Consider the following 21,947-nt stretch of genomic DNA (forward strand, 5'->3'; position numbering starts at 1 on the left):
AGAGGCCCGCGTACCACAAAAAAAAAAAAAAGAATATCTCCCAATGAAGATAATCCATTCTACAGATTAAAGCCATTATCCTAACGTATATAAGGAGCAAGGGGAAAAGGCAGGCATTAGAGAGGTATTTCTAAAACGCCATCACTCTGATCAAAATTCCTCACGTGTCCTTCATTCTCTACAGGACAGGCCGAGGTTCTTGGCACGTTATGTAGAACCCACCCCAATAAACCCCTCCAGCCTGACTCACTAATCATCCTCTCCACCACTCACCATCCTCCAAACAAGCTGCTGTGCTCTTCCAGAGACCTGGGGCTCGGTGCACGCTGCTCCCATGCTTGGAACGTGGTAACCCCTCTTTCTCATCTATGAAATGTTTACTTTTCTCTTAAGACAAAGCTCAGCACACATACTGAGCTCCCTAGGTGAGTGGCCACTCCCTTCTCCTCTGTATTCCTGTAGCATCTTGTACATACCTCTATGATGGCACTTAACACAAACTGTAATTAATTGTCTATTCAGCTGCTGAACTGCAGGCATAGAAAGTATGTGTATGTGTGTCCTTCATCCCCATGTCCTCACCCCATTACCCATCATTCCAATATGCTAAAAGAGAACAAATGACTGGATGAATAGATTCTGAATGAAGATGAAGTGAAGGAAGATCATAATGTATGTTCTCCTGTGAGCAAATCACGTTGGGGGCCGGGAGGGAGGGGGGAATGGGAAAGCCAAAATAAGGAGCCTTATAGCCACTGCAATTGAGAGACAGCAGGTGGGAGGAGGAGAAGAAGAAGAAGAAGAAGAAGAAGAGAAGATGGGCAGGAGATTATTTCAGGAAGCAGTAAAATTATTAAGATATAAAATAGTTCCTGTTGCCACTGGATATTTCACAATTTAATGTGTGAATTCTCATATGTCTGAACGGCTGTATTATTCAAACTGTTCAAAGTTCCTAATTAAAGAATTAAAATTCATTTGCTCTAACCCAATGTAAATATACTTCCAAGAGGAGAAGCAAAAAAGCAATACCCCGAGCCTGCTTCTAGGATCTGATGAATGCTGGGGATCCCTTCTTCCAACATCTCAAATACTGAGACATTTCTCAGCTATTTCTTCATCTCAGAAATAATTTTATGGTGACCTCTAGAAATGAATTTATTATGTGTATTCATTTATCAGTAAGTACTTAGCAAACTGCTGCCATGTGTGAGACTTGTGCTAGGGGCTGAGGCCATAGAGACAAAAAATGCAGTCCCTACCCATGAAGATACTACAGTCCAGGAGAAGGGTCAGATAAGTCCAACAAATAAGGCCTGGCACATAGTGAGCAAAACCACGACCCCTGAGGACAACGATACAGTGGGCTGTCATAGGTGCTATGACAGAGGTAAACGCCGAGCTATGGGCGCACAAGGAGGGGAACTCACGTAGATGTCGGGGAGGGGAGTCAAGGAGAGGAATTAGGAAAGATCCTGGGGCTTCCCTGGTGGCGCAGTGGTTGAGAGTCCGCCTGCTGATGCAGGGGACACGGGTTCGTGCCCCGGTCCGGGAAGATCCCACATGCCACGGAGCGGCTGGGCCCGTGAGCCATGGCCACTGAGCCTGCACATCTGGAGCCTGTGCTCCGCAACAGGAGAGGCCCCAGCAGTGAGAAGCCCGCGTACCGCAAAAAAAAAAAAAAAAAGAGAGAAAAAGAAAGATCCTGTAAGGTGATACAAGCTGGGTCTGGAAGGACTCAGGTGACAGGCAGGTGCAGGAGAGAAGTCAAGGTCTCCCTGTCATACTTGGGTGACAGGGTCTCATCTCTAACGCTGGAAAGAATATTCAGGTTACTGAAGGGTTGCTGACATTGCTCAGGACGTGAGCTCTGTGACATCTTCCATCCTCTGGGGTTCTGTGGGGATGGCTCTCACCCATGCACATCCTTGAGAGCTTTAGTTAATTCTTAAATCTCTTAAAATCCTCTTATTTCTGGGTCTATAAGTTTGGCAGGAGCCTAAATCTATTGGAAAATCCTAACTCCTGCAATCCCCGGGGAAAAGAAACAGAATCAAGAATCTGCCACATCTGAAGACAGTATGGCTGCAATTCACACTAGAATTTCTGCTGTGCTTGAAGGCTTGTGAAGCAACCATGGTTCCTCGATCTCCTTAGGATGTTTTCACTGACAATTCCTTTCATTCCTAGACAGTGAGGACATCACATTCATGAGAGCACAGGTACCACGGAATCTCACAGGGCATCGAGCTCTGAAATCAGGTCTCTAATTTCTAGAGATCTATGTATTTTAGGTACGCTGGTTGTAGTGGGTTGAGTAGTGTATCCCTCATAACTCATGGCCACTCAGAGCCTCAGAGTATCACCTTATGTGGCTCTTTGCAAATATAATTAGTTAAGGATCTCAGTGTGAAGCGACCTATATTTAGGGTCCTAAATCCAGTGACTGGTGTCCTGATAAGAAGAAAAGAGGCCACAGTGATATAAACAAGAGAAGGTGGTATGAGGATGGAGACCAAGAGATGGGACCAGTATGTCTACAAGTTAAAGAACATCGACAATTGCCAGCAACCACCAGAAGTGAGGCGAGAGTGGCAAGGGACAGTTTCTCTCTCGAGGCCTCCAGAAGCCTTGCCCTGCCCACACTTTGATTTCAGACTGTGACCTCCTGGATGGTGAGAGGATACATTTCTGTTGTTTTAAGTTTGTAGTAATTTATTATAACCACCCTAGGAAACAATGACACTGATTGTCTGAATCCAGTCACACTTGTGACTACTCTTTTGTGATTACAAAACGTGTGCTGGAATCTCTGCAATGGCAGCGCTTCCTGGGTCCCGCGGCGGCTTCCCTGGTGAGTCAGGCGTGGCTGGCCGCTGGGCAAAGATCAGACCCGCCTCCGTCCCATCACCCACGACGGAAACTCTCCAAGAAAAAGTGGTCCCAGACGCGTGTGCCTGAGGATTCCGCACAAAAGAGGTGCCCAAAACGAAGACCCTGGCACGCCCGGGGCTGGCAGTGTGTTTTGCGCTCACCAGCACGTGCACCAGCTTGCCACTCGTGTACCCAGCCTGGGAGGCCCGCAGAGAGCAGCCCCCTGCCGCTCCCCGAGGCCCCCGCGCGACCACGGTCACTGCACGGATACCTTGGCGTGGTGGACCACAAGGAAGATCTCCAACACTTGGCTCAACCAACACTGGCTGGTTCACAATGACGATTGCCCTGGAGCTCTGCGACAGGACCAATGTTTATGGCATGGAGCCCCAAGACTTCTGCAGGGACCCCAATCACCCTTCAGTACCTTATCACTATTACGAGCCTTTTGGACCTGATGAATGTGCAATGTACCTCTCCCGTGAGCGAGGACGGAAGGGTAGTCATCACCACTTTATCACAGAGAATCGAGCCTTTAAGAACTGAGCACAGGGCTTCCCTGGTGGCGCAGTGGTTGAGAGTCCGCCTGCCAATGCAGGGAACACGGGTTCGTGCCCCGGTCCGGGAGGATCCCACATGCCGTGAAGCGGCTGGGCCCGTGAGCCATACCCGCTGAGCCTGCGCGTCCGGAGCCTGTGCTCCACAGCAGGAGAGGCTACAACAGTGAGAGGCCCGCGTACCGAAAAAAAAAAGAACTGGGCACAGACATTCAATTTTCACTTTTTTCAACCAGACCGGAAACCAGAATCGCTTGCTAGAAGTCATCCTGAGAACAAACCTGTGTTCTGAGGAAAGTGTGTGGCCAGACTGAAATCCCAAGTACTCTCTGTATCAGATATCGGGCCCCTGAACTTCCTGAATCACCAGACATGGAAGAGGAACAGAATTGGTCGCAGGGATAGCTTCACTCCTCAAGAAGTGCCATGTACAGATGCCTCTGAGGCCTGACTACAAAGCAGTGCAGTTGGTTTACGAGGGAAAAATTCCAGAACTAATACACCCTAATGCATGTTGTCCCTTTCAAGAGGGGTTACCTTAGGACCTGAACACTCATTTCAATGATGCTGCCATGGCTAAAAACATTTTGGATCTCTTTAAGTATTGCCTTTGAAACTGAGACATGAGCAACTCAACATTAGTTGTATTCCTTTGTAGAAATGTCACGTTAAGAGTCATTTTTCTATCAAATTGTATCCTAACCTGAACCTTTGTCATCTGTTGGGCTCTGTGTGGTTTGTAAAAAGCAGCCTTGCAAGTATGGACATGATTTCTGAAGAGTACATCTTTACTAAAACTAAAAATAGAATTACCATATGACCCAGCAATCCCACTCCTGGGCATATACCCAGAGAAAAGACATATGCACCCCAATGTTCATTGCAGCACTATTTACAATAGCCAGGTCATGGAAGCAACCTAAATGCCCATTGACAGATGAATGGATAAAGAAGATGTGGTACGTATATACAATGGAATATAACTCAGCCATAAAAAGGAACAAAATTGGGTCATTTGTAGAGATGTGGATGGACCTGGAGACTGTCATACAGAGTGAAGTAAGTCAGAAAGAGAAAAACAAATATCGTGTATTAACGCATATATGTGGAATCTAGAAAAATGGTACAGATAAACTGGTTTACAAGGCAGAAATAGAGACACAGATGTAGAGAACAAACGTATGGACACAAAGGGGGAAAAGCGGGGGGTTAGGGGGGATGAACTGAGAGATTGAGACTGACATTTCAATATGTATAAAATAGAAAACTAATAGGAACCTGCTGTATAAAAATAAATAAATAAATAAAAATTTTAAAAAAGAGTACATCTTTACTGACTTTCATAACAACTGCCCAATATTTATTTATTGAGAGTTTTTTTAGTGTGCTCTAGGCCAGTATTTTTATAGATTATGATTATGTGGTAATTTATCCTTCCTAGTTCTTTAATCCTGAATGATGGTTGGAAAAGGCCCGGAACAGGGAGATGAGTTGCCATGTTCACAGTGCTCATTGTTAGCATGTGATGGTATTTGGCTTGGAAATGTTGCGTTGCATTTTTTGAACCCTCAGGCTTCAAGAACAACTATGATATTTTCCAAAGTGCAGAAATGCTCCAAATGACAAAATTGAACACCAAAAACTTTGTCATTCAAACAAAAAAGATACCAACAAGAGAAACTTAAAGACAATTTGCTTTAGTAATAATTGATGTAGGTCACTTCACTTAAGCCCTAGTTTCCTCTTCTGCAGAATGATATCACTGTACCAGAGGACCTCTGAAGTTTCATTCCAGATCTGAAATTCTCTCAACAAGCCTCTCGTTGACCCATGTAAGGACTTTGCACTTGGAATGATGGAGCTCCCACAGTAGCAGGAGCCTTATTTTAGGGGGTCTTTTATATCCCCCTACTACCTATCCCCCTCTTGTGGTTAAAAGCATACCTCCTCCCCAGACCCCATTGGCAGAAATCCATCCCCTGCTTCTCTGGTGCTTCTTGCACCAAAAAGAGTTGGTGGGGGAGATAATTTTCATGCTTTTCCTTGGCGACAAGAACAAGGAACTGCACTTCTATGAGTTTTTGAGGAGAAGAGAATATAAGGAGATTCCCCATTATACTACTCATTTATCCTATGAACTATTCAGATTCACTCACTGCAAATCTTACATTATGTTCACTGCCGTTCCCTGGTGTCCAGGAGTATAAAGGACTTATTTTATTTAGAACCGAGATCAACTAGTATGAAAGATTCTCATTTACACAAGTAATATTGTTCAAAAATAGCCTTTAAAAAATATACCAATGTTTTCTTTACACATGGCTTAGGAGGCATTCATTTCTCTAATGCCAAATTTGAAGACACCAGCAAATATTATGTATGGGGACTGAAACTGTTTTACAAAACATGACCTGGTTTGTGATTCAAGAAGGTTTCTCACATTAAAAAATAAAACAATTTTTTAAAATGTGTACTGGACATTCGTATTTATGATCCTAGTAGCTACACCCCATTTTGTGGTAAAAACATTTCAGATTCACTTGGGAAAGTCAGCACTGGGGACATAAAACAGGGGCCAAAGCTGATTGGCACCTTTTATTGCACGGACCTCTGGGGCTAATGAGACAAAAACTCTACTTCTGGCTGTGAAGAAGTACTTTTTCTTTCTCACTGGATTTGAACCTAAGAGGCTGCCACCATCTTGCCATCCCTGTGAAACAGGGGACTCAGCCAGTGCTTGAAGGAAGAGCTGAGAGGTGAAGAGAAACTACTACGTGCCAGTGAGGTCACAACCCTCAAACCTCAGTACACCTGAAGCTGACCCTTCACCTGTCCCCCCTTCTCATGAGTCAAAAAATTTCCTTTTTGCCCCAGCCACTTTGAGTTGTCTCGTGAAACAGTCAATCAAAAGAGCCCTGAGGGGAGAGCAGCTCGGGGCTCTGTGACCACCTAGAGCAGTGGGATAGGGAGGGTGGGAGGGAGAAGCAAGAGGGAGAGGATATGGGGATATATGTATATGTATAGCTGATTCACTTTGTTATAAAACAGAAACTAACATACCATTGTAAAGCAATTATACTCCAATAAAGATGTTAAAAAAAAACAATTTTTAAGTAAAATAGTTACATATAGAGTAAAAAAAAGAAAGAAAGAGCCCTGAGAAAAAAGATGCCAGTCTGGTTTGTTTTTTTTGCTTTTTATACATTACAAAATGATCACCATGATAAGTCAATTACCATCTGTCACCATACAACGATACTACATTATTATTGACTACATTTCATACCTGTGACATGTACATTTCATACCTGACTCATTCATTTTGTAACTGGAAATTTGTACCTCTTAATAGCCCTCACCTATTTCCCCTTCCCTCTGGAAGCTACCTGTTTTTTCTGTGTATCTATGACTTTGGGTTTTTTTTTTTTAACATTTGTTCATTTATTGTTTTTAAATTCCACATGTAAGTGAAATCATATGGTATTTGTCTTTCTATGACTTATTTCATTTAGCATAACACCCTCCAGTTCCATCCATGTTGTTGCAAATGACAAGAATTCATTCTTTTTTACAACTGAGTGATATTCCACTGCGTGTGTGTGTGTATGTATACACCACATCTTCTTTATCCATTCGTCTATTGATGGGCACTTAGCTTGCTTCCTTATCTTGGTTATTGTAAATAGTAAGCATAGGGGTGCCAGTATGGTTTATCATCTTAATTATTTCAATTATGAAGAAAAATTAAGTGTTCACATCACTTATATCAAAACAGGCAACATGATCATCTCAAATAGAGCCACTTACCTTGTACCTCAGCGTCCCCCGTAATAAAGTGTGAGCATATGGAATGCCATAAATCTCAGCATATTTGGTACTGTCTCTGTTAGGATAACTTTCCAAATTTAATCCGGGGAAATAATCCATAGGAGTAACCGAATCCAGAAAGGAGACACCCCCTACCACATTCACAACCTGAGGAATATTGAAAAGGCACACATGGGGTTAAGACAGTGTATTCCTCTTTGGATTTACCTGCATTATTTTCATAAGAAAGAAATCCAGATTTTACAAGAAAGCAATAGGGGATCTGAAAAAAAATTTTTAATGAAACTACGCTAATCAACATCCCATATTCTTCAAGCTGTTTTACTAATATCATAATTCACAAGGCCATTGTTCTCCCAAGCTTTAAAATCTGATTTAAAGCATTTCGTTTTTTACTCAGATCTTGTTTCTGATTTTTCCTTGCCCATGGATGAGATGGCACTGGATTATGTCTCAGGAGAGTTTTGTTTTGTTTTTAAATAAACAATATGCTATAAGCAACAGATACTCAAAGTGGCTTCTGTACTCAAACAGCAATGGCCATATTCTCACTGTTCTTTCTCTTCACTCCCTTCCCCCTTCTTGAATGCTAGCTACATCAGGCACCAGTCTTGCACACCCATTCACACAGCTAGCATTTACGGACCACCTGCTATGTGTGTGCCAGGATCACACCTGGGAATAAGGACAGTGATGAATAAGATTCAACTCCTGCCTCCGTGCCATCCTTTGTTCATTGAACAAACCTTTACTTAATGTCTACCAAGACCCAGGAGCTGCACTAGAGCAACAATAAAGTGCTCACAGCCTGGACTAGTCAACCAACATGTGTATGTTGGGAAATGGAGTCGGGGAGATGCCCTCTCACAAGAAGGACAATGCAATGAACATACAGTGAAACTCAAAAGAAAATACTACCTCCTGATCTTACTGCCTCTGAGAAGTTATGTCACCGATTCCCAAGCTCTTCTGATTTCTCAGTAATCCTCGTTCCTACATCTCTCCCCCCATCATACACAATCAAAATGCAGTGAAGCATTTTTTTCTGTTAATTTTGATTAAAGGGCTAAATTTTTCTTTCGATTTGTGAGGTTGATGATCATCCTTGAGATCATGGAAAACATTCTGGAGTAATAAAATCAGGGCTGAGAATCCTGGTGGAACTAGACTTTTTGTCCTGCTTGCACCACTGGAAACAATCTCTGACCACATCTAAAAGCTGCACGAAACAACGCTGCACAAGGGAGCTGGTGATGTACCTTCTGGTGGAGTCTGAGTGATTTGCTCAAAGGAGTCTTCGGCTAAACTTAATGATTCACAGGGTTTATTTGTAGGGAGGTTCTGCGTATGTCTTGGTATGAAAGGGAAAATGGAAAGGTATGTATATGTATAGCTGAAGCTCCAGAAGGGAACAGGCAGTGCTGACCACGGAGTCATGCCTGGAGGGGCCTCCGCAGTCAAAGGCTCACTTTGAAGAGCACCAAGGACCATCAAAAATCCCAGGAGTGAGAATCAGAAGGAAGTGAGGAATGCTTTTCATTTAAGTTTCTTGTCAAACTCTTCTGAACTTCACAGTAAACATTTCCTGAAAAGCCATTTCTGTACTTTTTCTTTAAAACAAATTTCTTCCATCAGGATTCTAAATTTTTTTTAAAAGTCTAATAAAAAGGCAAATGTTTACTTTTAGGGTCTTCCCACCTATCTCTCTTCTACAACCTATGGCAATTCTAAAGTTTGGTTTACTTGTTTGCAGGTTAGGGATTTTTAAAGAAAAATTCAATAAAGACCACTATATTCCAGCACTGTACTAATCAGAAATAAATCAGCTGGTTCCTAAGTCTATCATGAGATCCTTGTAAAGAAAACAGGGAAATATAAGCTGAATGGTAATGATCCATTTAGAGACTGACGGCCGCTGAAGCAACTTGACCCCCAAATTACTGGGTCATTTGATATCAATTCAGAGTTGTATTTCTAGTGTCCTATCATGGGATTTATTAATAAGCCCCACCCTATATGACTTAGATAAGAAAGAGAGACATATTTATCCATTTGGCAGAGAATATGCATTTTTTTTCTGATTCAACAATGATTATATCCAAGACCCACTCCCAGCAGAAACACTGGCTCATTACTCGCTGCTGGTGCTCTAAGTGTGATACTTCCCCACACGTGCACCCACACCCACACGTCCCCCAACCACTGAGAACCACTGACAATAAGCTGGATTACTAAACCAACAAGACATTTAACACAGGCAATATACAGACAAGCATTTATGCGGGCCCACTGTGTGCCAGGTGCCTTATATACATTACCTTTAATCCACGCAATAACCCACTTTTCAGAGGTGAAAACTGAGGCTAATTTAAATCTGCCAGGGGCAGATTTAAACCCAGGTCTATTTGACTCCAATGTCCATGTTCTTTCTACTATACCATACTGTCCCCTTAATTGTGCTCATCTGTGGATCAGTAGTTTGAAAAGGATATTAGTTGACTAGGTACAGCATTCCTGATCATGCCACCAGTGATGCACCTGAAAATTGAGTTAAGAATGGTTGCAGGTGGGCTTCCCTGGTGGCGCAGTGGTTAAGAATCCGCCTGCCAATGCAGGGGACACTGGTTCGAGCCCTGGTCCGGGAAGATCCCACATACTGTGGAGCAACTAAGCCCATGTGCCACAACTACTGAAGCCCGTGAGCCACAACTACTGAGCCCATGAGCCACAACTACTGAAGCCCGCGCACCTAGAGCCCATGCTCCTCAACAAGAGAAGCCACTGCAATGAGAAGCCCGTGCACTGCAACGAAGAGTAGCCCCTGCTTGCTGTAACTAGAGAAAGACTGCATGCAGCAACAAAGACCCAGCATAGCCAAAAATAATAAATAAAATAAATAAATTTAAAAAAAAAAAGAATGGCTGTAGGCAATAGAGAGTAGCAGCTACAAAGGGAAGGCTGGGTGCTGCAGTCAAGGGAGGAGCAGGCAATAGGAAGAGAGCCATAAAACCTATCTCAAATCTGTGTTTGCAGAGCGAGCACGATCCTTACTTAGTGTATTTGTTTAGCTTGGGAGTGGCTTGGGATAGGAGGCTAAAGGAGGTGATGGCGAAGGTCTGCCATGTCACCCCCAGGTGCACCAATGTCCCACCACCCATGGAGGGAACAGAACTCAGAGAAGACACAGTCACTGTCTCCAAACATGTGGAAGGAAATCAGATGCATTAGAAACAGGATTAGAAGTTAGAAGTTAGCAGTAGTACCAGAGGTAGATCTCATTGTCCTACATCCTTGCAGTTATTTCCAATGAGATACATCCTAATTCCTAGGCCACTGCCTGAGTTGCCGGAAAAGTTTAAGGTTTCAACTTAAAAGCAAAAGCCAGGGGCTTCCCTGGTGGTGCAGTGGTTGAGAGTCCGCCTGCCGATGTAGGGGACATGGGTTCGTGCCCTGGTCCGGGAAGATCCCACATGCCGTGGAGCGGCTGGGCCCATGAGCCATGGCTGCTGAGCCTGCGCGTCCGGAGCCTGTGCTCTGCAACGGGAGAGGCCACAACAGTGAGAGGCCCACGTACCGCAAAAAAAAAAAAAAAAAGCAGAAGCCAGAGAAGTCACCTGGCTCCCCCGTGATGATTCTGTGTATTACATAAGGCCTGCTCCATGGTGGAGGGTGATGGTGATAGAGGCGATGGAGGGACAAGAGGTTTTGAGATGTTTAACAGTCTGGGTTAGGAGACAGACTGACACACTTGAATTACTGAGTGAATAATACAGCATCCGGAAAAAGTGTTAGACACAGACAACCAAAGTGTGGGAGTTCAAACAAAAGAATAGTGAACAGGGGCTGGAGTGGTCAGGAAGAGCTGCATCCACAAAAGGAGACCTTGAAAAAAGTATGATTTTAGCAAAGAGAAGAAAAGCATCGTGTTTTCTCTTGGTGTCCTCCAGTGTCAGGGAGATGCAAAAAGCACTCCTCTTTTACAAAAGGAGTTCAGGATAAAAGGGAAAAACTTCAAATTCAACAAATACAACTTTTGCTGCCTGAAAATAACCTCTTGTTTTTCCTGAGCTCCTACCACCATTAATTTCTGTATGCAGCTGATATTTGCTAGGGACTTAGGACATGCCTGATGATCTGTTGTTTAGCAGATTGTAATCTATATGACCTCACTGAGCCCTACTGCAAAAACTCTGCAAGGCTGGTGTGATTATGCTTATCTTCAGGCAAGGAGCCCAAAGCTCAGAGGGATGAAATGATTGTTCTAGTGCCACCCAGCCAGCAATGGCAGAGCTAGAGGACCAAGCCAGACACACTAGTATCAGGTTCCATGCTCTTTCTGTTGCACACATTGCATTCCACTGACCTTCTCCTTGTTATCATCTTTATCTTTTATATGGCCTCCTGAGAATAAGCATTTTACCCAGCTGAAGCAAGAATTCTTCCTGCATTCACATGTGAGGTTTTTTTTGTTTTTGTTTTTTTTTTTTTTTTTGCGGTACACGGGCCTCTCACTGTTGTGGCCTCTCCCATTGTGGAGCACAGGCTCCGGACGCTCAGGCTCAGTGGCCATGGCTCACGGGCCCAGCCGCTCCGCGGCATGTGGGATCCTCCCGGACCGGGGCACGAACCCGTGTCCCCTGCATCGGCAGGCGGACTCTCAACCACTGCGCCACCAGGGAAGCCCTCACATGTGAGTTTATACGAAACATAGGCCAGTCTCTGTTCCATGACTGCAGAAGGTAGAAGGGGCAGTTGCAGAGGAGATCGGCAGTGGCATAGAAAAGGACGTGTGCCTGGTAGAACCTGAGACTGAGACCCAAACCTTCATGATTCCTAGAATTGGAGAACTAGATTGCCTGGCCTTTGGTGACACCGAAGGATGTCAGCACTTGGACCAGAACTCAAGGGTTCTGTTTCATATCCTGCAACATGTGAAGGTGTCTTTCCAGAATCAAGGTCAAGTGTCTTGCTTGTCCAGAAGTGTTTTCAGTGCAGCTGTGGTCCTCTGGTCACTAAGTCAGTCCATCTCAAATTCAGCTGCACATTAGAACCATTTGGGAAGCTTTTAAAGATCCCCAAGCCCAAGCAAATCAGAATCTCTGGGGATGAGTCCCAGACATCAGGAGTTTTTAAAGTGCCTTGGTGATTCCTGTGTTCAGTCAAGGCTGTGAGCCACGCTCACAGGTACAGAAGTCAACGGCTGACAATGACATTCACCTTAAGAAATTCTTTCAAGTTACTCCAGTTTTTAGATGAAATACATTTAGATCACAGATACACTGAGAACTTATAATACTGCTGCCAGAATAATCTTTTTTAAGACCCACATCTGATCAAGTAATTCATCACTCCCTGCAGAGCTGGGACTATGGTGAGGTGAGTGAGGTGCTTAGGGCACAAAATATAAAGAGGAACCCTTGGTCTAGTCATGTTTCTTCCTAAATGTGAGTCTTTCCTTACAGTCAAGAGCATAAACTATGAAAGCAGACAGATGTGATTTGGACACTGCTCAGCAGTCATGAGTGGCAGTGTCTCTGCCAGGCTGGCACCTTCTTATCCCTCAAGGCTGAGCACATCTTCTCTTCCCTGTTAATTTTCCTCTCCCTGACCTCCTCACCAAGGTCAAGTCAAAAGTCAATTGGCCTCTCATCTGCATCGTTGTGGCACTTTAGCATACTTTGGAACTTCTCTCATTGAATTATACCTATTTATTCTACTGTCTGCCTTTCCTGCCATGAAGCGATCTGGTAAAAGAGGGGAAAAAACGCCTTTAGAGTTAGTTAGATCTGGGTTTGAATCCCAGCTGCATGACTGTGAACATTCTCTTTGCACCACAGTTTCCTTATAGTAAAATGATGAAAATGGTACTAAACTCAGAGCGCTCTTACGTTCTGCCACACAGCAGCTGGGAAGAAATCTTAGTTTCCTTCCTTGACCCATCACACCCTCCATTCCGAGAGCTACCCCCATTCTAGTTGTGAGTTCTCTGAGATCAGAAACTTCATTCAGCATGACAACCTTTAGTACCTTGGTCCAAGTCTAACACATAGTAGGGACTCAGTAAATGTTTGTCAGGCTGAAATAAATTGCAAGATGACCAGTAGTTATGCATGCAGAGAAGTTAAGAAGTGAGCATTTCAACAGCAGAAACAACTTGCAAGAGGTCAAAGAGGAAAGAATGAGCCTGGGCTTTGCCGGGAACCGTGAGGAGACCACACGGAATGGAACAGAAAACACACTGGGAACCAGTGCAGGAGGAGAGAATGGAGGGCAAGCAGCACAGCCAGCATTAAAGGGCGTTGGTATTGGGGAGAAAGTGTTTGGAAAGTGTTTGAAAGTGTTTCTTAGGCAGTTATTGCAGGTTTGTATCTCTAAAGCTTTGATGATGAGCCTTCACCTTTCCATTGAGCAGGTAGGTGGCGGGCTGCATTATGTTCATCAAAACTCCCACTGGACTCCAGCTAAATTTGTATCTCAAAGGATTGTCTGAATGTTCAGGGGCTGGAAGGCCACCGCAGTAGGAAACATAAGATTCAATCTGTAAAATAAAGAATCAATAAATTAGGGAAATTAACAATTAGTTACAGAGAATAATCTATCCAAATCTATCCAAGTAATTAATTGAGTACAATGACACAAATAAGGTAACCTTGTTACAGGTTCTCCTTTCTTAAAGTTACAAAGGCTTTCAAAAATACATCCTTAAAGCCAAACACCATTTGATTAAGTCAGTTATATTTTTATATATATATATATATATATATATATATGTGTGTGTGTGTTTATATATGTATATATATATTTTAATCATCTAGAGATTGTGGCTAACATTTTGCTCCATTAAAAATCCAACTATTAGTTCAATTCTGCTTGGTCAGTGCCTCCTGACTTTTAATTCAAATTATATACTTCATTATAATTTGATTATATATGTATAATTATTAGTATTAATTAATATGTAATTAATATAAAATATTAATTGGTATGGTATATAATTTAATTAATTTGACTCTATATTTGATTCTATATATTACATATGTGTGTGTATATATATATATATAATATATAACCTGTTTTAGGTTATATATATATATATTATGTTAGGTTAGGTTTAATCTGAGTCATCACATTTTCATGTCCAATAGTTCTTTCTTATGTGTAAAAGATACTTTATATATCAACAGGTTGATAATATTACAAAGAATTTTTCCCACTTTTAAAAGTCAAATCTTATTATAGAATCTCCAAAGCATTCTAAAATCTTTTATCAAACCAAAATATATATTATAGTAGCATCTATTTCTCTAAAAATCTATTGTTAAGGCTTGGACTTTTTTTTTACCATGCAAATATTTCTGCAGTTTCAAAATTTTACTTGAAATTTCTAGTCAAAGTATGAGTTAGAATATAGCAGTTTATTCTCCAAATAGACTATAAAGACCCTAAATGTAACACCAGAAACCATGAAACTCCTAAAGGAAAACATAGGCAGAACACTCTTTGACACAAATTGCAGCAATGTTTTTTTGGATCTGTCTCCCAAAGCAAAGGAAATAGAAGCAAAAATAAACAAATGGAACCTAATTAAACTTAAAAGCTTTTGCACAGCAAAGGAAACTAACCACAAAGCAAAAAGACAATCTACTGAATGAGAGAAAATATTTGCAAATGATATGACTGATAAGGGGTTAATATTCAAAATATAAGGGCTTCCCTGGTGGCGCAGTGGTTGAGAGTCCGCCTGCTGATGCAGGGGACACGGGTTCGTGCCCCGGTCTGGGAGGATCCCACATGCCGCAGAGCGGCTAGGCCCGTGAGCCATGGTCGCTGAGCCTGCACGTCCGGAGCCTGTGCTCCGCAATGGGAGAGGCCACAACAGTGAGAGGCCCGCGTACCACACACACACACACACACACACAAAAAAATATATATATATATATATAAATAGCTCATATAACTTAACATCAAAAAAACAAACAACCGGGCCTCCCTGGTGGTGCAGTGGTTGGGAGTCCGCCTGCCGATGCAGGGGATATGGGTTCGTGCCCCGGTCTGGGAGGATCCCATATGCCGCGGAGCGGCTGGGCCCGTGAGCCATGGCCGCTGAGCCTGCGCGTCCGGGGCCTGTGCCCCGCAACGGGAGAGGCCACAACAGTGAGAGGCCCGCGTACCGCAAAAAAAAAAAAAAAAAAAAAAAAAAAAAAAAAACAACCTGATTAAAGAATGGGCAGAAGACCTGAATAGACATTTTTCCAAAGAAGAAATGCAGATGGCCAATCGGCACATGAAAAGATGCTCAACATTGTTAATCATCAGGGAAATGCAAATCAAAACCACAGTGAGATATTACCTCACACATGTCAGAGTGGCTGTCATCAATAAGAACACAAATAACAAATGTTGGTGAGGATGTGAAGAAAAGGGAACCTTCATACACTATTGGTGGGAATGTAAATTGGTGCAGCCACTGTGAAAAACAGCACGGAGGTTTCTCAAAAAAACTAAAAATAGAACTACCACATGACCCAGCAATCCCACTCCTGGGTATATATCTGAAAAAAACAAAAACCCTAATTCGAAAAGATACATGTGCCCCAATGTTCATAGCAGCATTATTTACAATTGCCAAGTTATGGAAGCAACCTAAGTGTCCATTAACAGATGAATGGATAAAAAAGATGTGGTACATATATACAATGGAATACTATTCAGCCATAAAAAAGAATGAAATTTTTCCATTTGCAACAACGTGGATGGACTTGTAGGGTACTATGCTAAGTGAAATAAGCAGACAGAGAAAGGCATTTGCCTTTCATACTTTCATACTGTATGATATCACTTATATGTGGAATCTAAAGAATACAACAAACTAGTAAATACAATAAAAAAGAAGCAGACTCACAGATATAGAGAACAAACTGGTGATTACAAATAGGGAGAGGGAAGGGAGGAGGGGTAGATGACTAAGAGGTACAAACTATTATGCATAAAATAAGCTACAAGGAATATATCCAACACAGGGAATATAGCCAACATTTTAAAATAATTATAAATGGAGTATAACCTTTAAAAAAAGAATACAGTAGTTTCTTTAATCAGAATTATAGAAAGAGTATTTCTGTACACAAAAATCTGGATCTCTTAATATTTTCCTAAATGGACCTTTGGGTGTCAGTTGGGCTCACCGTGGCTCCCACTTCTTTGGCCTTATCTATCGTTTCCATTGCCAACATATGATCAAGACCAGGGTCCAATCCCAATTCGCCAATGATTGTGATGCCAGCATCTTCCACACTGAAAGAGGTGGAAAGAGCAGGAAGAAAAATTTGGATAGAAAATAAAAACAATTCCATGGAGCTACTTTGTCGAAAAGCTACTGAAACTTACCTCTTTTCTAATTCTTTTAGCACTGGGGTGATGTAGCTTGCAGTGATCATGTTAACCTTGCTTGCGATGCATGCCTTGGCCACAAGAGGATGCAATACATAAGGCAACAAGCTTAAAATCAGAAGGAGAAACTAATCAGAAACTTTCTTTTCCAACCGTCCCTCCAATGTACTTTGAACTGCACTAAAGTGAAGACATCACACTGATTATTCTCTCAGAGATGATCAATGACTCCTTGAAGACTACAGAATAAATTCATCCTGTTATCATATTTAAAACTCTCCACAATATGACCTTCACTTAACCTTTCTATTTTTCCTCCTTGCATCTCCTTCATAAACCATATATGGGTACCAAAGAAGCTATTGTAATTCTCCACTCACAGTCTTTACTCTTCCATTTGTGAACTTTTACTCTCACCGTGTCTTCCACTTGAAATAGTCCCTCACCCACCCACCTCCATCCAGATCATACCTTCCTTAAAGAAATGTCTGAAAAGGTAACTCCTCCAAGAAGCTTTCCCAGATTCCCCCAAATCCAGATCTTCCTCTGTATGCACTCAGCTATCCCTTTGTAACATTTAATGGACTTTATTCTACTCATCCTTATATTTCTATGATTTTCTGTCTTGGGTCCCCTAGTAAAAGGTAAGGTTGCTATTCTTTTAACCTCCACATCTCCCAAATGGCTATCGTTAAAGTAAGTCAAAGTGACCCATATGTTACATTAAAGAGTAGAGTCTAGGAAAGGCCAGGGGAAGAAATAAGTTTCAATGGTATTGTTAGGTGTAAAAGCTATCCAAACAGCTAAACGTCTATATGGTTAGCAAAAACTGAAACTGTACTCAAAATTCAATTTTGGGTCTTCTAAGAATCTGGCTCTGGTGTTTTACTTTGGTGCTGGGACTACACAATCACACAAAAAATGAATTTCCATAAATTTACATATAAATGAGTATATTCATATTCTATCCAAGAAATAACAAGCATCCTGTCAATCACATAGTAATATTTAAGTTCTACTAGCTTATTGCCTATTTGGCAAAGCAATCTACACAGTACCAATGAAAATATAAATACAAACTTGTAAACATTATTACAGTATATCACTGTACTTGTTAAATTGCTCCTGTTTATTTCATATTTTCTCTATTTCACATAAAACAAAACAATAAAACCACCTCTCAGGCACTTATTCCTCCTCAGGTTAATAGAACAGAGTATTGTTACTTAGATTTATTATCATGCAGAATAAAATTGGGTACATATTTTGCCAGTAACAATATGAAAGCCCTTGAACTCTGTTTTTGGGCTTTTTTAATCAAAAATAATTATTACTAAATATGGTAGCCTTTTAAAAGCCAATGAACAAAATACTTGCAAAACTCTTAGTTGGAAAAGTATTAATAGAAAATGTTCAGTGACATCATCTTAAAGGTTAGTGGGGATTTTTTGTCACATTCTCCACATTGAAAACCTGCCTGATAAAAATTTTATCCAGATTTAATAATATTTTTAAATGTGGGCATTATCAGCACTAACCTAATAATATGCTGAGAACTAGAATAATAGAACTTCGATTGATGGTGCCTATTTTAGAAAAAGGGATTAGAGTTCATAATTCATTGTGTATGTAATATAGCAACTACTCAAGAGGACATAATTAATCCAAATAGTTGGAAATGCCACTTGTGAAAACATACACAAAATACACGTCTAATTTTCAAAGTAATTTATCAAACTCAATTCCTACTTTGCATTAAATCGTTAAAAACCAGAACTGCAAAATAAAACCATGAGAATTTGACATATTATAAAATTTTTGTGAAACATATTCTTCACTCATTTTACTTTGATAGTCCCTAACATTGTGTTTACATCAAAACATTCTTCCTCCAACTTATTTTAATGAAAAGCTATGTAAGAAACACTACAGGAATGTTTAACAGCATTTCCACTATTCACCACAGAAATTCAACCAACTGAGAAAAATGAAATATAAAACAGATTTTGCTCATGCTAAATATTATTGCAGGTCACCAAGTTGCGGAATTCTAAATTTTACACCTGTTAATAGATTATTATCGTGTCCATTATCTTGTCATATTTTGCTTCTGATTTCGTTCAAAATGTGTTTTGTTATGTTCTTTTCTTTTTTTAATCAAAAAACAATGTTGGGGCTTCCCTGGTGGCGCAGTGGTTGAGAGTCCACCTGCCGATGCAGTGGACACGGGTTCGTGCCCTGGTCCGGGAGGATCCTACATGCCGCGGAGCGGCTGGGCCCGTGAGCCATGGCCGCTGAGCCTGCGCATCCGGAGCCTGTGCTGCACTACGGGAGAGGCCACAACAGTGAGAGGCCCACGTACCGCAAAAAAAAAAAACCCACAATGTTATGTTTAGGTACCTGTGTGTGGCAAAACAAATGCTCTTTGTTTTATTCAGTAGGCTAGAATATTAAATTTTAAAGGACTTACTTTCATAATTATAACCTGACAGACAAGGTCTATTGGTTATTGATAAACTTTTGCTGAAAAATAATTAATGCACTTTGAATTTTTATAAATTGAATAATGTTTTTAAGTGTCCAAAGTGAGCCTATATTAAGAGATAATGCAAAAGTTCCCACTTAGAATTACCTTTCTTTGTGTCTGTTTTCCAACACCCCCCCTATTTTTAAGGAGGAAATCACAGAACTTCCTCCAAAGATACCCTTTGAATCTGATCTAACTATGAAAGTGATCTAATTATGAAAAAACAGGTTAACTTTCTTGGAAAAATTATATTCTAAGAATAAATGGCTTATTCTTATCACTTTGGTATTTTCAAACTGAAGTATCTAGCCTTCATTTTGTAGCCCTGTATCTAGAGTTAGATCTGCATTTGTATTAGATAGTAATGAATGATATATTGCAAGATATGTTCCTCTGCTAAGGCTAAAAATGGTCATAGGGCTAGAGAATCTACTCACTTTCATTTAAGCTTTGTAAGTCTAAAGGAAAAAATAGCCACCAAAATATGTCATTAGTGCCTCATGACCCAGCAATTCCACTTCTAGGTGAACACCCAACAGAAATGTGTGTATATAGTAACCAAAAGACAAATACTAAATTGCTCATGGCAGCACTATTCATAATAGCCAAATTCTGGAAACAACCTAAACATTCATCAGCAGTCAAATGGATAATAATAGTATATTCACATAATGGAATACTACACAGTAAAGAGAATAAACTACAATTACAGACAACAACACAAATGACTCTCACAGTCACAATGCTGAAGAAAGAAGGCAGCCACAAATGAGGATATACTGAAAGATTCTGACTGTACAAATTGAAAACTAGCAGAAACGAATCTCTATGTTAGAAGCCAGGACAGTGCTTACCCTTGAAGGATGGGGCTGGTAATAAAAAGGGGCACAAGCAGCACTTCTTGGATACTATTATATTCCGTTTCTGATGTGGATGATGGTTACACCATGTGTTCACTTTGTGAAAATTCTTTGAACTACAAACTTATGATTTGTGCACTTTCCTGGATGCACATGTGAGTTTAAAACTTTACTGAGAGAAGAGAAGAGGAGAGAAGGGGTTAGGGAGGACAGCGGAGAGGAGGGGAGAAGAGAAGAGTGGAGAGGAGAGAAAATAAGGAAAGAGAAGTAATAACAACAACAACAAAATGTATGGCAATCATTTCTTACTATTTACTAACCTGATGACAAGATCCTGCGTTGCCACCAAGGAGCTCAATGTCACTTCTTGTTTATCAACGTACAGGCTAACAGGATTAATATTATATTTCTTGCCTAACTGTTCGATTTGATTCTTCATGTCAGAACCTATTCAAGAATGAAGACGTCCAATCTTTAGATTTCCTTCCACTAGTCAGAGAGTAAAACACATTTTAACATCTCCAAAAATAATTTTTCGAAGTTTAGAAACAAGATAGTCATCTAAAATTCACAGAGTAGCCATGTTTTGACATCAATTTTACTTCCTCTTCTTTAAAAATTGGGGCTTATTTACCTACTGTTATTTCTATATTGTCATCCCTCGACAGGTATTCCAACACCGGCTCAGATACGTAACCAGATCCAAGAATCAAGACCTTTTTCTTGGTGTTCACTGAAAGTGACTGAACACGTTCCCTATAAATAAAAGGGGGGGGGGTGGAATTTGAACAAAAAAACGTTTCAAATAACAAAATGTTGCTGCCCCAAACCCAACTAAAACTTAGACTGTGAAGCAATATTTTTTTCCCACACTTCTTATAGTAAGAACCTCAACAGGAGTTCCCAATACCAACATTTTTCATTATTTTAGATCATGTATGATGAACAACAGACCCTGAGATCTTTGAGGTGTATGAGTCCCCTATACCACTAGTGAGGTGCATATGCTGGACCAGTGCCTGGCTACTCACAACTGAGTAACTTGGTGTCACACTTTATCCTTCCGGGGGATATGATTCAAGATCATGCTGGGGGCCTTACATCAGAACCTTACTTACTCCTCACAACAATCCGAGAAGACAACGGTCTGAGGAGGAGATTATTATCATATTAGACACTGTCTTGTGATTTATCTTCAGGGTCACTTGAAAACAAGTTAAAACCATAATTTTGAAATCACAAATGCCATGGGTTAAATGTAGAAACCTACATAAGATGAGTCACTAGGCAGAACTTTAATTCTTGAATTTTTCTGTTATTGGAATTTGTGCCTTCCCGACAGCTAACGCTTTGTCTTTCCTGCAAACTCTGACCTCCAAGACAGTGACTGAGTCTTAGCTGTCTTTATAAACCCACTATTGCTCACTGTGTTTTGCCTTGAAGATGGAAGATACTCATTAAAAGTCTTTTGAATCAGAGTCCCAGATAACATTCTAAAACCATGGAATGGCTTGGTGACAGGGACTTAAGCAGAAGGCTTTGTTGCTGGAATCTTTTAGGCCAGGATGTCTCTCAAACTTTAACCTTTATTTAACTTCACTTCATTTCATTAATTTCATTAATGATAAGTGAATAAATAAATTTCTATGTAAAATGTTCCTGCCCCCCCTTCACCCCCAGCACTCATATTACTGGTGAGGGGAGGACTCCTTTAACTTCCACCCGCATCCCATTTCACCTCCCAGAAAGAAACGCTATTACAGAGCCTCTCTAACAGCACTTTCTGTAGTTTGTGTAATTGAAACACATTATTTTGATGTCCAAAAAATAAAATGTTCAAAATACATTTTTGAGAACTCGCTCCTAGATTTTAATACTGTCCACCCCATCAGCAACCCCAAAACCCTCCAG

General features: G+C 41.0%; 1 protein-coding gene across 1 annotated transcript in view; it reads right to left on the reverse strand.

The window, feature by feature from the left end:
- Positions 1-21,947, reverse strand: part of AASS (aminoadipate-semialdehyde synthase) — a 61,763-nt gene that overhangs the window by 8,527 nt on the left and 31,289 nt on the right. The window contains exons 14-19 of the mRNA XM_081243917.1: positions 20,671-20,792; positions 20,357-20,483; positions 16,647-16,757; positions 16,445-16,553; positions 13,657-13,797; positions 7,239-7,406 (exon numbers count right to left, since the gene is read on the reverse strand). Of these exons, the coding sequence (XP_081100043.1) occupies positions 7,239-7,406; positions 13,657-13,797; positions 16,445-16,553; positions 16,647-16,757; positions 20,357-20,483; positions 20,671-20,792 (778 nt within the window). The remainder of the gene's footprint in view (positions 1-7,238; positions 7,407-13,656; positions 13,798-16,444; positions 16,554-16,646; positions 16,758-20,356; positions 20,484-20,670; positions 20,793-21,947) is intronic.

This window comes from Mesoplodon bidens (assembly GCF_964165515.1).
Source record: "Mesoplodon bidens genome assembly, chromosome: 9".
NCBI classification, from domain to species: domain Eukaryota; kingdom Metazoa; phylum Chordata; class Mammalia; order Artiodactyla; family Ziphiidae; genus Mesoplodon; species Mesoplodon bidens.